Here is a 15,344-nt window from a genome sequence, read left to right on the forward strand (position 1 = left end):
TGAAAAATTTTTCAATCGATTTTCCTCCCAAGCTCCGCGCGCGGCATCCGCGTCTTACTCTCTAACTTTTAAAAATAGATTTTCCAAATAATCCCATCTCAGTTTATACTCACGGCGTTGATGTAGTTGTACAACGACAAACCGTCGTCCCAAGGCTCTTCTTTGTCGCAGGATAAATTTGCGGGTCTCAGTACGTGGCTGCGATCCAACGCCGCTAATCCGTGGGCAAAAACCTGCACGCTGTCGTACATGAGCGCTGGTTCTGCCTGAAACATATGCGCGCACGTCGTTCCGGTTCAAGTTATTCGAAAATTCAATGATCGCGGTCATCCGACGATTTTTCGAAAACCTCGAACCTCGACACATTTTCGGACTAGAAGTTTCTCCATATTTCAACAATATTAAGAATACACGGGTGATAAAATTCCCCTCGAAAGTTTCATCGGGAGAGGCTACGTATTTTTTACGAGGGTAATAAATCTGCTTGGTGTCCGCACGGAAAATTTGGGACGTTCGCACCCCGAACCACGGAGTGAAAAAAAATTCCTTCGATTGTCCTCGCGATGGTATTCGAAAGGTGAGATAGATCCGGTCGTTCGGTGGCGAATCGGAGATCTTCTCTCCGTACACCTACCGCACGGTGTAAGTTGGTCGGAAACGTGACCGGACTTCGTTCGATAATTTACGTCGGGAATTACTTTGGGAAACAAAATGACGCAGCGGAACCAGCGGTGGGCATCGATTGGTTTTATCGAACACTTCGCAGTATTACGAATCACTCGACACCACGGCTGAAAATCCTCTTTGCGGTCATCGGGCGTTGAGTAGCAGGAAACCGATGCGGTAGTGGCCCAAACCTCGGTCCCTAGTTTAAACTCGGAGCTTAATGGAGCTCAGGCGTGGCTTAAAGCTGAACAGCTCGGGTGCGAACTCAGAACTTAATTACAACGAGTCGAACAAAGGAGAAGCACCCTGACGCAATAACGTCTAGTTCCAACGGCGGCCTCTGAGCGCCCTTCAAATACGCCACGATTATTCTCAACCACCGTATCCCGAATAACGTGGATATTCGTCGCGGCGCGTCTTCCCCCTTTGGTTTTTGAGGAAAGAGAGAGAGAAAAAAAAAACAAAAAACAAAAAACTTTACCTGTGATTAATCAACGAACCTGTATGACACCGGTTTTGTTTAAAATAGCGTGTCCCACAGGTTGAAATCGTTCCATTTGTCGCAGTACTTCGGCGACTCTTGGTTCTTCAACGTCTACCAGTCGAAATGCAGTCATGTTTACGCTATTGTACTTGAAGTCCTCGAGATCAAAGGTCTCTATATCCTGTAACCAGAAATGGAAAGAGCTATTTACAGCGCATGCATGAATTCGAGTACCTACGTGCCGTTCGAATTTCAATTTTCATTCGATTTGTGCTACCACAGAGAGCGACGACGATATAACCGAATCCCGCAGTGGGTTACGTAAATTTTGCTTTTCTAGAAAATGCAAAAAACCTTCTTTCTTTCTTGATTATTGTAATTTTTCTTCCGCTTTTTTTTTGTTCGACATTTCGTCCCCGATCCTGCTTCTTCAAAATATTCGATACCCACCCGTACGGAAAGGCAGGGGGGGGGGGGAGGGGGGATGGAAATTGGAGAACCTTGACGCCAAATCTCAGTCGTATAACTGCGTAAAAAGTTCGAGGAAGGACCTTCTTTTATCGAACGGAGACGAGACTGGCCTTCTCCCAGCAGCCCGTACTCCGCTAAATAAATAAAGAGTGGCAAGTTGGCGTGAAATATTTTGCGGGAAACCGATTCCAATAAGGTCCCTTGTACTCGTATCCTGCTGGTATCTATCGACTGTTCTCGACCGCACGTGTATACATATATCTGAGACACCTCGCGTTCCAACCGCAGCGGATTTTCTTTCTATTTCACTGGATCTCTTCTTCCCCTCTATACACGGTGTCTCTTTCAATTTAAACGGCTGAGCGTATGAACGCAACGGTTTCATTTCATTTCGTTTTACCTCGTTTGTTTTCCTATTTTTATTTATTTATTTAAGTTTAGTTCTTTTTCTCTCTCTCTCTCTCTCTCTTTCCATATATCGTCTCAATTTTCCCTTTTTTCGATGCGGCGTCCGTAAGGAGAAAAGTCGATTGATTTTGGCCCGTGAGACGGAAATAGTTTTGACGTTGTAAGAGAAGATGGTCTGTTTCAACAACGTACCGCCTTGTACGTCCGGTGTACAACATCGTTGTATTTCTCAGCGTTTCCTCGTATCTCTTTTCCTCCTCCTCTCTCCACTTCATATTTCATCCGTTTCCCAGGAGTATGCCGGAGCCCAAGAGCGCGGAAACTATAGAGTTAACCGGGGGGGCGGGGGACTCCAACCTGGACTTTGGACATGCTCGACATGGCGGGTACGTACAGTGGATAATACACGTATACGTACGTATGTAAGGAACCTACGTACGACGACGTCGTTGTAGGGACTTTTATTTTCCCGGGTAAATCGCGAGCTCGAAAGCACGAGGAGTAGGGTGGAGCTGAGGGGGGAACGAGGGGGGGACGAGGGGGGCGAGGGAAATTCGCCGGTAGTGCAATAAATTGGGTAGGTCGGGGAAATCCTATTAATCTAAGTAAGCGGACGTGATGTTAATCCCTCGTACACGCCTTTGGCCTCGCCGAAGGAGAAGTAGACCGGGGAGATCCCACCGCGCCTTTGACGCGGGTCCGCAAATTTTCGTATCAAAGATCTAAATTAATTACCAAGACGGTCTTGGCGGGGGCACACCGGATACACGGATTCGTATTTGTATAATACACACGGCTGTTTACACGTCCCCGGGAGTCTCGTTGGATAGCAAAAATACATGACTTGACTCAATGATCTCGTGAAAAAAGAAATTCGGAAGGAAATCATTCGGATTATTCATACTTACGAAAGTTGTGAACATGTAGTGGTATCTGTAGTCGTTCATTTGCAGTTGCAGTATCTGTCGAATGGAAAAAAAAAGAGAGGAGAAGAAATATGAATATTAATTTTTTTCTGAACAGTATCGGTATTCGCATCGCATGTACGTTAACTTCGAATTTACACTTTCGATAAATTAATTAGCATGCCAGGCTACTCTGTAGGGAGCGCGCAATTTGCCAGTGTTATCTAATATCAAGGATAGACCGTTTTATTGGAAACGAGGAAAACGAAGTCGATATTGTATTAACTCTGTAATGGGTTAAAGTTTTGCCACCGGTACGAGTCGAGGGGTAGAAAAATAACCCGGTAAAATCTGATTTCATTCTATTAAATTATCACCGAATCGCGAGCGGAGTGGAGAACAGTGCACCGATCATCCGATCCTTCGATAGGAAGCGTCGCTCGTAGCGACAACGCTTTTGGCCCCCTTTTTTTTCCCTTCATCCCTCGGAAATGAGGAAAATCAAATCGACGGAAAGTCGAGAGTTACGAAATCAAGTGCGGGAGGAGAGAAGAAAAAAAAAAAAAAAAAAAAGGGGGAACGAGGACGGAATCGAATGTCATCGCAACCGTCGAGTTAACCGGACTCCGGAGGTCTGGCGAAAATCTAATTAATTATGTCGTGACAATCGCGGGCGTACAGGTTTATTCGCTTCGATCGTCTTACTTCCGCTTCGGATAAACGAGTAAAGTCGACGAGTTTGTTTTTGAATTTCGATTCTGAACCCTCGTTAATCCGTTCCAAGAGACTTTTGTTTCAGAGTTGATCAAACAGGAAGTAAAATTAAGGGTTTTTGACGAGGCAAGGCGAGCTTGCGAACAACGGGAAATCTCACCGCTCTGAAGAACTGCTGCATGTGCGCTGGATCAGTGTCGACTATCAGTTTATAAATTTCTTTATGTCGAACCTCCCTTAAAACTTGTCTGTACGAGGTGGGACCGGCCTGTCGAATGTACATTTCCGCCCTCGTCGAAGGTGGAGATTTCACGAGGTCCTGAAGCTTGAAGAGACCTGTAAATTTCGAATAAGAATACAAGAAGAATATGTCGCTCATTGCAAATACGCATTGCACAAAAATTAAACGAAACTTCACAAAATACATATACCTAAAAGTACGTCGCACGTGAGCAACGGGTGCTAAAAACGTCCATTTACCATCTTGGTGTATAAGAATTTTTTGCGTCTCTTTAAATCTCACTCTCTCTCTCTCTCCCTCTCTATTCAGCGCTTCCCTCGACGAAATCTGCGGTACAAATATCGCGAGACCCTCACGAACTGTTTGCAGGATCTCACGTGTACCGTCATTTAACCGTGCGTATAGCGATTGATCGATGTCTTTTTCGACCCGAACGGACGGGTCGCGAGGTCAAGATGGAAGAAAAAAGAAAGAAAAAAAAAAAAAAAAAGGACGAAGAAGACCGCCGTGTATAGAGCCCGACAAAAATGGGTGGCGGCGAAAAAGTCTCACGCGTCGTTAGAAAATCAAGTCACGTTCTCCACAGATTTTTCCGTCACGTCTTATACGTTCGGCTTTAGGGCCGCTCGCTACCCCCAAACGAAATAATAAGGAAAAGGAGAGAAGCGAACAGTACGTAACGTTACATTACGCTCTTTGCTACGGACTCCCGCGAGTACGCGGACCTGGAGTGTCCTCTTTAACGGTCGCCGGATGAAGAAAAAAAGTAGGACGACCGAATTTCGAGTTTCGTCGTCCCCGGGGATTATTTTCGCGAGAGTCCAGCGGAGATAGGCGATGAAAAATCGCTACCGAATACGGGATTAGAAAAATCGAAATTTCGTATACCGGAGTACAGAGATCTACTCTCGGTTCGTCGGATCGGTGAAGGGTTGCACGCGGTCCGTGTTGATAAAAATAGACAGAGGACACCCTGGGGGGGCGGCGGAAGAACGAGATTGAAAAATAATAACTGCTCGCTGCGGAATCCTCCGTTCGTTCCTCGTCGTTACTCCAGTTTCTACCCGACGTTCGTTTTACTCCTCTTTTTTCCCTACGTCTACGACCCATCCGATATTACTTCCTCTTCTCACTCCTCGAGGGCGTGATAACTGCGTACACCTATGTACACACCGCCGTGTACGTACGTACGTACGTACCACACGGCTATGTACATACGTGTATGTACATAAGGTTGAAGTGGAAGTAAAACCGCATAGCCGTCGGAGAACGGGGGCCGCAACGGCGGCGGCGGCGGTACGAAGAGAGACGGTAAGCGAGGCGAGGCGAGGCGAGGCGAGGCGAGTCGATTTGCCCACAAGGGAGATTTCGCGTTAGTGTCTTGTTGCGGCAGATTTATGAAGGCGACCTCCAGCCCGTCTCTCCTTCTCCTTCTCCTCTTCCTTCCGCCGTCCCCTCTTCTCCATCGGAGTACTGCACGGGCCGTACAAGAGACCGCCGAAAGACCGAGGACCCGAGGGGTGGAAATATACCGCGACTCCGCGAGGACGTCGTACCTAGGTACCTGGTAAACTCGGGTAGTTGCGGCTCTTACAATGCGCCGGTACACCGAGTCCTGACTGACTGCGTCGCTTTCCGCTTTTACGGCGAAAGGATTCCCCGGTCCTCGAATGCCCCCCGCTTTTTGTCTCAGTCGATCCCGAAATTGGCGTTACCGCCGTGCCGCCCGAAGCTTTTCCTCCGTCTCCGTCTCTTTAATATTTCTATACACTTTCATTTTTTACCCTCTTTTCCCTCCGCCCGTTCCTCCCAGCGTCTGATACACGCTGCTTTATACGCCGCGTCAAAGTTATTACACTCGCGTGAAAAGGTGAATTTGTTTCGCGAGAAAATTGGAAGCGTTTACTTTTACTTATTTCGCAGGCGCGTTGCCGAATGGTTTGAAAAAAAGAGAAAAAAAGAAAAAAAAAGAAAAAGAAGTAAATTATGTAGTCGACGGGGGAGGGTGAAATTTTCATTTTACGAGATCTCGTGTACCGGTGGAGAACGTGACTCCGCTCCGAGGCGACTGGCGTTTAAACGAGGTGGGCCCGGTTTTCTAACTTATGCACACGCTATGCGTAATATCAAACAATTTTAGAGATCGTTGATCGCCGGCGGTTCTGAGCCGCGTAAACCAACCGGCAAATACTGAGCGGAAGCGCGGTTTTCGAGTGCAAAAATTAAGCCGCGGCGTTTATTAAATCCATAAACCACATGGAATCGCGGCTTTACGGGTACAGAGTTGTGTAAGCTCGGATAAAAGCATTTGGAAAACTCGTTCCGCCCTGTGAAATATCACCGGTACAGGAAACGGCGAAAACTCCCAGACCCCCCGAAGAAAAGTAAAAAATAGAATCCGGTTGACGAAGAAACACTAAAAAAAAAAAACCGCGTCTTCAGATAATTCGTCGGTTATTTTATTTCCCTAATTTTTCATTTTCCTAACGAACAAATAATTGCGAAATATCGATCTTTCGTCGTTTCCGCCCTCGTGTAAGAATCGGAATACGTTGTGCGCGGAATTAAGGTCAGAATATATTTGTATTCAAAAACAGAACGGGGTTTTGCAGGCTTACCGTAATCCTCCTCGTAAATTATGGCTACTCTAGTCCAATTCAAGAATGACATGAGGTCCTTAAACGCTCTGTTCAGATGATCCTGTGCGGGGTAGAGATTTATGCTAAACTCTTTGAAGGTTGGCTCAAAGTCAACCCTCGCCTCTAGATGCGGAACGTCTAGGGCCTCGCAGATGCTCTGAATGTGCGCACCGAGCAGCGGATCGGAAGGTCCGAAAATCCCCTGAACCGACCTGGAAAGCTGCTTGCAAGCTGCGAACAAAAAGAGCGGAAAACTTTTCAATTATTTCAACGGTACACAGTTGCGTCTTCGTTTCATCGCTCGTCCCTGTGTCTGGCCATCAGATCGATGGCTGTAATAAACGTCTGTATTAGAGTTTAAGCGACCTGTCTGACGTGACGTGCGACTGAAGCCTTTCAAGCGGTGGATGACGCATCGAAATATGCTCGTGAATGACCCCGTCAAGTTTCGTAAGAGCTTGTCCAGACAGAGGGACGTACGTATATATATCTTTTTTTGAGGACATAATTTTTCCAAGATAATATCTTCCCTCCCTCTTTGGAACGACCTCTTTGCTTTTCACTGCACTATACGGACAATCGAGTCCCTCTACACTTTAGATTTTCATATAATAAATTTCCACACGATCGACATACGAAACGTCCAAAGTTTTTTCGAGCAGATAATATGAACACTGCATAACAACCGGGTAAGTATTTCTCATTGGAACTACGTCGTTTTATCGTGGTCGTCGGCAGGTGGCCGAAACGCTCCATTAAACGCGCCATCCGGGTCGCTCAAACTGTCGTCAAAAGCTGCCCTCCTCCCCCACCAGCCACCCCAAATCCACCCCCCGGATCTCTGCGGTTAGACACACGCTTACACAGTAGGGTGGGTTGAAAGAAATTTTTTTTTTACTATTTTCTTAGCGTGGGGGCAGAATTTGTACCTTACAGAGAAAGAAAAATTTTTAAATGTGGAAAGAAAATTCGATTTTTGAGCAAAAAATAAATCATTCTTTTAATTGGGTTTAATATGCTTTTCTTACGTATTTTGACCTCAGGAATCCGAATCCGGAAGAAAAATTGCTCTATCTCTAAAATTGACCGAGTTATCGCTAATTTTCAGCTTTTTGGGGTCAAAAATAAAAAATTGATTTTTTAGTCTATCTAAATGTAATTTGAGCTCAGGAATCCGAATCCGAAAGAAAAATTGATCTATCTGCAAAAATGACCGAGTTATCCCCATTTTTATGCGATTTTTGGCATAAATTTGAGGATATCTCGAAGGGAAAAAATCGTAGCTCAATTTGGACGACGGATTCGTGTTTCTGGGGTCAAAATACATAAGAAAAGTGCCATACGATCAATTTTAAAAAATAAAAATTTTTGGTCAAAATTTGAAAAAATCGTAAGGGGTACCCCTTGGAAAAATCTCAAATTTTGACCAAAATTTTTTATTTTTAAAAATTGATCGTATGGCACTTTTCTTATGTATTTTGACCTCAGGAACACGAATCCGTCGTCCAAATTGAGCTACGATTTTTTCCCTTCGAGATATCCTCAAATTTGTACCAAAAAATGCGAAAAAATAAGGATAACTCGGTAATTTTTGCAGATAGACCAATTTTTCTTCTGGATTCGGATTCCTGAGCTCAAATTACATTTAATTAGACTAAAAAATCAATTTTTAATTTTTGACCCCAAAAAGCTGAAAATTGGCGATAACTCGGTCAATTTTAGAGATAGATTAATTTTTCTTCCGGATTCGGATTCCTGAGGTCAAAATACGTCAGAAAAGCATATTAAACCCAATTAAAAAAATGATTTATTTTTTGCTTGGAAATCGAATTTTCTTTCCACATTTGAAAAATTTTCTTTTCTTATAAAGTACAAATTCTGCCCCCATGCTCAGAAAATAGAAAGAAAAAAAATTTCTTCAACCCACCCTATTACACAGCTTCCCATATTCGCTGTACACGCTCGCACACGTTGATTTCATACGGGGATTTAACGCGAGTCAAAAAAGCTTCGTTACATCGAAATGATAAAATAGAATTGACTGGGCCTTTATCGTCCGACCTATAGGCCAAAAGAGGCCGCATCTTTTCATGTGGACCTCGTAGAGCGCGGGTGTGGGTTACACGAGAGGGTAGATTTCGGGGGGGTGCGTGGAAACATTTGTATAAATAGAACGGCGTCCATGTAGGCCATCCAGAATTTGAGGAGGGCAGTGGAAGGTGACCTTAACTGCGGTGATAATCTTAACCGGTCCCCCCCCCCCCCGTAGACCTGAAAGTTTTCAACTCGTAATAACAGTAAACACGACGTGGAAAGCACAAACGTTAGGAACGTGGGGATGAGAAGGAGGTGGAACAACACGATTTAGGAAGCTGGCAACGGTTCGTCGACGGTCCAGAACTGCCGGCGGCAAAAATATGGGCGCCACGTATTCAGGGTCTCCGTATACATATATACACACGTGTACGTACATACATTGCATACATTCTACGTTCGAAATACACGGAGGGAAGAAGAATCGCGAATACGTATGCATACGTATACGGGGTGTCCCATTTCAATCTTACACCTGATTTATTTCGGAAAATGAGACTCCGATCGAGCATTGATTACGATCAAACTCTCAGGGTTCGAAGGGAGAGGAAACTCGACGTTATCCAATTTTTTTTGTTCAAGTGACCTCGCGAAGGTCGAATCAGGATCGACTCCCATTTTTTCAACGGATCAGCATATTTTTTCTCCAAAGTCTTCCAAAATATTGTCTTTGGGTTCTGGAATCAGATTTGCAGAAGCTATGTTTAAAAAAAAAAAAAATTGGAGGGAGACCGGTGAGTTGAAGCTCCTTCGTTTTGTCGAATATTCACGTACGTGTTGCACACGACTTAATATTTTCAACGCTGTAGTTGACGAAGCTCGCGCCTCTGTGACTCGTATTCTCGAAAATTGAATATTTTTTTTTTTATTTTTCGTTCCACCACTCTGCAGCGGTACACCCGATCGAATCGCGAAGTGGTGTGCCACGGTTTGAAAGGAGTGAAAATTTTTTCGTAATCTTCCGTTACATTTTTTTTTCCATCCTTCCCCTATTTTGTTATTACTTGAGGGTGAAAGTACGAAACTATTGGTGTATTATATACGGGCGAGAGACGGTTGAATGTAGAGATATGAAAATTGAATCGTGAAGTCCCTTGAAAAAACGAGGAGAGCGCGACGCTCTCCCTTTTAGCACAGGCCTCGTCTGGAATAATACATACAACAATTTACATATCTCGAAATAAGGACGCGTAAAGATATAAGGAGTCCGGGGGTGCGCGGAGCTGAGGCAGCCACCGTAGATATACGAGTGCGGGGGAGTTAGGCAGTCGTGGAATTTAGACGGAAGACTCTCGGCGGCTCCGCGGAGGTCCACGTTTTCCGCAACTCCGTGGGACAAAAACTCGGCGAAACTTATTTCTTATCTCTTTATCTTTCCCCGCGGCATATCGAGCCGGTTGAGAGGAACTCGCGGTCGCGGATATCAGGAGAAAACTTCACGAATGCGAAACAGAATTTCATTTTTACAGTTTTTCCTTTCTCTCATAAATTATTACGTCATCGCCATCGACGACGCTCGTAGATGGGGGAGTATTAAGCGAGGATTTTTTTACTCCCAGTTTCGCAATTAATCAGAAACTGCGCGTTTAATCAACGAATCTAGGGTAAATGATTAAAAAAAGGCGAATATAAACGAAACTGCGATACGATATTTTTTTCTTCCCCCGCGTATAACAAGGGCGACCGGACCGGCGAAAGAAAGATGAAAAGTGGGTGAAGGTCGGATAAAAGTCCGAGGAAATCCCGGAGATCGTGCTAGAGGTCGTTTCTCTGGCGAGGACATTTTTATTTATCCTAACTGCCGGATTCCGAGGGGTGGGGGGGGGGGGACAGCCGTCGTTACACGAGCTGAACAGCCTCCGGGGGTGGCTCGATTCGCCCTAAATACACCGAAAAACGCACCCCAACTACGGTGTACAGTCGGGGGTAGGTATATGAGAAGTCGTTCTATGCATGCATAGTCGTAGTTTGCGCTCTCCGTTGCTTTTCCTCAGCAGGCGCGCACGAAGAACCGCGTCGGCGAGGAAAGCCGGGAGCAAAGGTTTCTCCTCCTTTCTCTCTCTCTCTCCTCCAAACTCCCCCCGCCCTCGCTTTGACTTATACATGTAACCAAAGCCTACCGCAAGTTCTCGAGAGCTCCAGTCAAATTTCCTGTGAGCCAGTCGCGATTCTGTTTTACCTAAAACCTCTGGGAATTCGCGATGTACCCGATACCCGCAAGTAGGTATCTCAATCTCTCGTTCGCTTCTATCTTTTGAGCTCGCGATTTCTGATGAGATTGCATCCAGCCAGAATGCACTCCGCTATAATTTTATTGCTCGACGAAACCGGAGGTAGAAAATCAGCGCGTCAACGACTATGCGAGAGTTATTCAATGAAATAAATTCACACTTGAAGAAAGAAGAAAAAAAGGGAAACACTCTTTCGATGTTTTCGTGGAAACTGAATTCAATTCGTAAAGACCATCTTATTAATTTTTTTCACTTTCCTCACCCAAAAAGACTCGATAAAGTTCGAATTCGCAGGACTTTGGTGCGCGTGAAATATCGCCAACGAATCGTCGGTATTCCCTTTTATTCCTTTTAAAACCTCCCCTCCATTTTTTCTCTCCTTCTCCACCTTGTTTCGCACTTTATATTCGAGTTCTCATTTCTATGGAAACAATCTTCTAATTTTACCCCTTATACCCGAATAAGACCGCTTGAGTTTCTCTTCTTCTTTATCGTTTTTTCTTTTTAAAGTCTCAGTTATTCGTTCCAACGAAATCCACGTTCAGACTATAGCTAATAAACATCCGGGCTAATTTATCGCACCGAGAACAAACCGGTGTGAGTGAAAACAAGGTAAAAAACAGATCACTTCAAACCGCAATTTTCTCTCTCTCCCTCCCTCTCTCTTTTAAACTCAACTCTACCTGTTGTATGTAAAAGCACCACTCAAGGAGACTTGTTCGCAGGATTTGAAGAATAACTTCATGAACGAAGTCCGTGAAAATAGCTGCTGCTTTTCCCAGCTCGTGTTAGCTACGCTACTCCACCGAGGTACATAATCGCGCTCTCATTTCTCTTCCGCGACGATCGTCATCAAGGCGAATAATATCTCACCCGTGGGGGACGGGGGGAGGGAAAAGAGAACGGAAAAAAAGCTCGTTGCTCTTCAAATTTTTTTCCTCGTCATATTTTTCACTTTTTCACATTCACCGCCAGCTTTCGTTCCACCCGGTACGTATACCGTTCCGCATCGCCTCCCGCATTGTCGTCGAATGTCATTTTATACTGCAGTGTACGCGACGCATCTTAAGTTTGTATAAGTATATTACGTCATGTACGTATACCTACTCTCGTATCACTTCGACGCTGTACCGTGTAATGTGGTATATACTCGTACATATATATTAAACAGTCTGTCTACTACATATGTAACCGGAGTGCGGGGAGCGTGTAGCAAATAAGAATGGAGCGGTAGGAAGGGGGTTAGCAGCACTCAGGGTGTATTAGGCAGCAGACACGCACAATTAGGCGTATACCAGCAGATTTTGCAACGATAGTCGGCTGCCAGCTGAGAAATATATTTTTTTTTTTGGGGTCGCTGTACATTTTTAGGGGTGGTTGGCAGCGAACCGACGCCGGTAATCTCGTCCCACGGCGGACCGAGTGGTTTTGGTCATTTCGCTCGATCCTGCCGTATCGGTAGAATGATAATAATTGGTTTTTCCAGTGGGTAGCAAAAACGTAATTTTCCTCAATTTTCTTATTCTTCTTCTTCACATTTTTTTTCTATCTCCGTCTTCTTCCGCATCCGGCGAGATAATCCAACGGGCGGATTTCGGACCGAGACCGAAAAAGTTTGAACTCGACGCAGAGCAGGTTTTGTGTATTTCATATTTTGCATTATTCCATATTTTTTTTTTTTCTTTTCCTCTCATCCCGCCAGTCGCTATCTTCACTTTGAACCAAACGCTTGAATTTGAACGAATTGAAATTTCACGCTTACCGCTTTTGCCCGCCTTCCCTTATCACACGCGTGTCTGCTTTTAGCCATATGGGTAGGATATATACATACTATATGTGTACACATAAGTTATACATTACATACCCATGCGTCGTAACGTGAAAGTATGTGTGTACGGGTGTACAGGTGCACAGCTGTATACGTACGCGAATCGTTGATATATATCCTGCCTACTTTGGTCGTATACGCACATGGGTAGGTAGGTGGGTATAAGGTAGGTACGTATACGCCCCGGTACCGGAGCAGCAGCAGCTATACCGTCTGAATATGAAAGCTCTCTCCCGGAGTGAAATCCACAAAGCTCTTCCGTGACGTGGAATGTAGGTAAAAGTGAAACCCCCGCGATGGAAGCTTAAAAGAATCCAATCCCGCACGCTACCCTCGGAGATTTCTATCCGCTATTATAGTCCGTTGAAATTTGAGACGATGAAAAGAAAAAAAAAAAACACATAAAAAGTAAATAAATAAAGAGACGTCATTCGTTGTTCAGTTGCTATTTAAAACACGCGAAATCTTCAATTATTATCGTACGAGTATTCCCCTATATAAATCTTCGAGACCCTCGCGCGGGAGTACGAGCTATAATTTTTACAGCTCGGAAGAAAAAATCAACGCACGCATAAAAGCGTCGTTAAAGTGAGACGAGGAAAAATAAATGAAATTAAATAAAATTCCAAACGACCTGTATTGTCCGAAAAAATTATACAACGGCGATCGAGGGGGGGGTCTGTCGAAAAACAATGGGAACAAAAAGCAGAGGGTATACAAGAGAAGAGAGAAAGAGAAACGCCGCTCTCGTTGTACGTGATATATTTTTATCGTCGTCGAATCAAAGTGTGATCGTAAAAATTTTTTTTCCATCAATCGCGACGCATCGCGTATTTGATGTACACGTCGAATACGTCCGGCTAAACTTACTTACCACTCCATTTACGGCAATAATCACATTAGCTACGATAGTTAGGTAACCGCGCGAGCGACCACCTGCCCGTATTAGACTGAAGTACGACGAGAGTTAATTTTACGATAATTATGGATCACCTGTAATAATCATAAAGCAATTATACCCGCCTACCGTCGTGCGAGCGATGAGCGTAATCGCTGTAAGTAGGGTCAACGATATTACCTACGCGTGTACTTACAATTGGATCGCACGCAAAAGTTTTCCCGAAATTTTAACCACCACTATTTATTCACGAGATCGATTCTAATGGGTAACAGAAATAACTCTGCGGAGACTCGAATAAACTGGGATGAGAATGCGTTTGTTATCTTCCGTTTGACTTTTCTAGATTTCCTTCTTTTTACCTTTCGTACCTCAGATCTTATGTCCGAGAGATTTGAGCTGCCGTGTACGGGGATTGTAATAACGCGTGTGACAATTCGGCAGGAGTTGTTAAAGATTACCTTTTATTCATCTGTTCGAGCAACCGCGCTTTGTAATATTTTCACTTCTACTCTCCATTTTTCATCGGAAAACTTTTCCGCCCCCTTTGTCCCGCGTTCTCGTTTAACGCTGTAAACATTCGCCGAACATTTATTAATCCGCGTATAATAACCCTCCCCCCCGGTAGCTCGCGATTGTTCGGAGAACAATCCTGCGGAGAGCTTATATCGCCTTTTTATTGCTTTACTGCCTTCTGCTCTCCGTTTTCGCTTTCGTTTCACGGATATACACACATATACCTATAGGCAACTCGATCGTTTGGAAAATTTGCGAAAAGACGACACGCGAACACCGCGCAGAATTTCGTTTCTCAATATTCATTCCCCCCAATGAAAGTGTCCCCGCGAACCCCACGCCGTTAAATTCATTGGTACGCTTTTTTTTTTTCTCTTCTTTCACCAATTTAATTCATATTTTTTTAATTCTCGTCTAAACGTTGAGACGGCGTAGCGATTTCCGTCGAAAAGAGAGGAAGAAAAGAGAAACGAAGGTTGGAAAGAAATTTTTTTTAAAAAGTACGCACCGTTACGTACAACGAATCACCGACGTCGATCCGCTTCGGTATCGCGTGGGGAGACTTTTCCACTTCCGTCCGCCCGATGATCGACCGTTACTACTGGAGGCGCCGCGTTCTATTTTTTCTCACTCCCCTTCTCGCTCGCTTCTTCGACAATATCTTACGTGCAATTTATATTCATTAGATACGATCATTTACTCCAGCGTATTTACCGTGGTACGTATATATGTATATATCGCGCGTACGCAACATCGGAGCCTCGACTTTCGTCGATCTATTTTTCTCTCACGCGTCGTTGTGTACCTGGCGATTTTTCACAGGGGAATTCCCAAAACGCTCGGCGAATAAAAAATATATTATTACGTTATCGATGTAGTTCGCGACCGAGGCCCGTTCGCGATACGAGGCGAGTTCTCACTTTGATGTTGATTTTGTGTTACGCTGACAGCTTCGAAGCTGCGTACAGAGCCAGGCTGTTGCCAGGTTCGCCGATTTCATCAGCTATAACCGAATGCGAGCGATTGCCGTCTGCTGTCTCAGTTAATTAACCGCGGATCCGCGAGTAGGATAAATAATTTGTAATTAGAGAGCGAGTGTTCGCCATTTTACCGGCTCCCCTGATTCGACGTATTCTCGGAATTCATACAACGGATCGATATATTCGACAATGACATGATTTGCAGTCATCCCCCAATTGTTGCAATAACGTAATATGGTCGAAACTGTCCGCGGTGGAATTTTCGACTC

General features: G+C 44.6%; 1 protein-coding gene across 9 annotated transcripts in view; it reads right to left on the reverse strand.

The window, feature by feature from the left end:
• LOC105692144 (glutamate receptor ionotropic, kainate 2) overlaps positions 1–15,344 on the reverse strand; it is a 96,239-nt gene that overhangs the window by 29,906 nt on the left and 50,989 nt on the right. For all 9 annotated transcript variants that reach the window (XM_048657750.1, XM_048657749.1, XM_048657755.1 and 6 more), the window contains 5 exons: positions 6,508–6,759; positions 3,809–3,984; positions 2,938–2,991; positions 1,167–1,331; positions 114–266 (listed from right to left, as the gene is read on the reverse strand). In XM_048657750.1, the coding sequence (XP_048513707.1) occupies positions 114–266; positions 1,167–1,331; positions 2,938–2,991; positions 3,809–3,984; positions 6,508–6,759 (800 nt within the window). The remainder of the gene's footprint in view (positions 1–113; positions 267–1,166; positions 1,332–2,937; positions 2,992–3,808; positions 3,985–6,507; positions 6,760–15,344) is intronic.

The sequence above is a fragment of the Athalia rosae genome, chromosome 6 (genome assembly GCF_917208135.1).
Source record: "Athalia rosae chromosome 6, iyAthRosa1.1, whole genome shotgun sequence".
Classification (NCBI taxonomy): Eukaryota; Metazoa; Arthropoda; class Insecta; order Hymenoptera; family Athaliidae; genus Athalia; species Athalia rosae.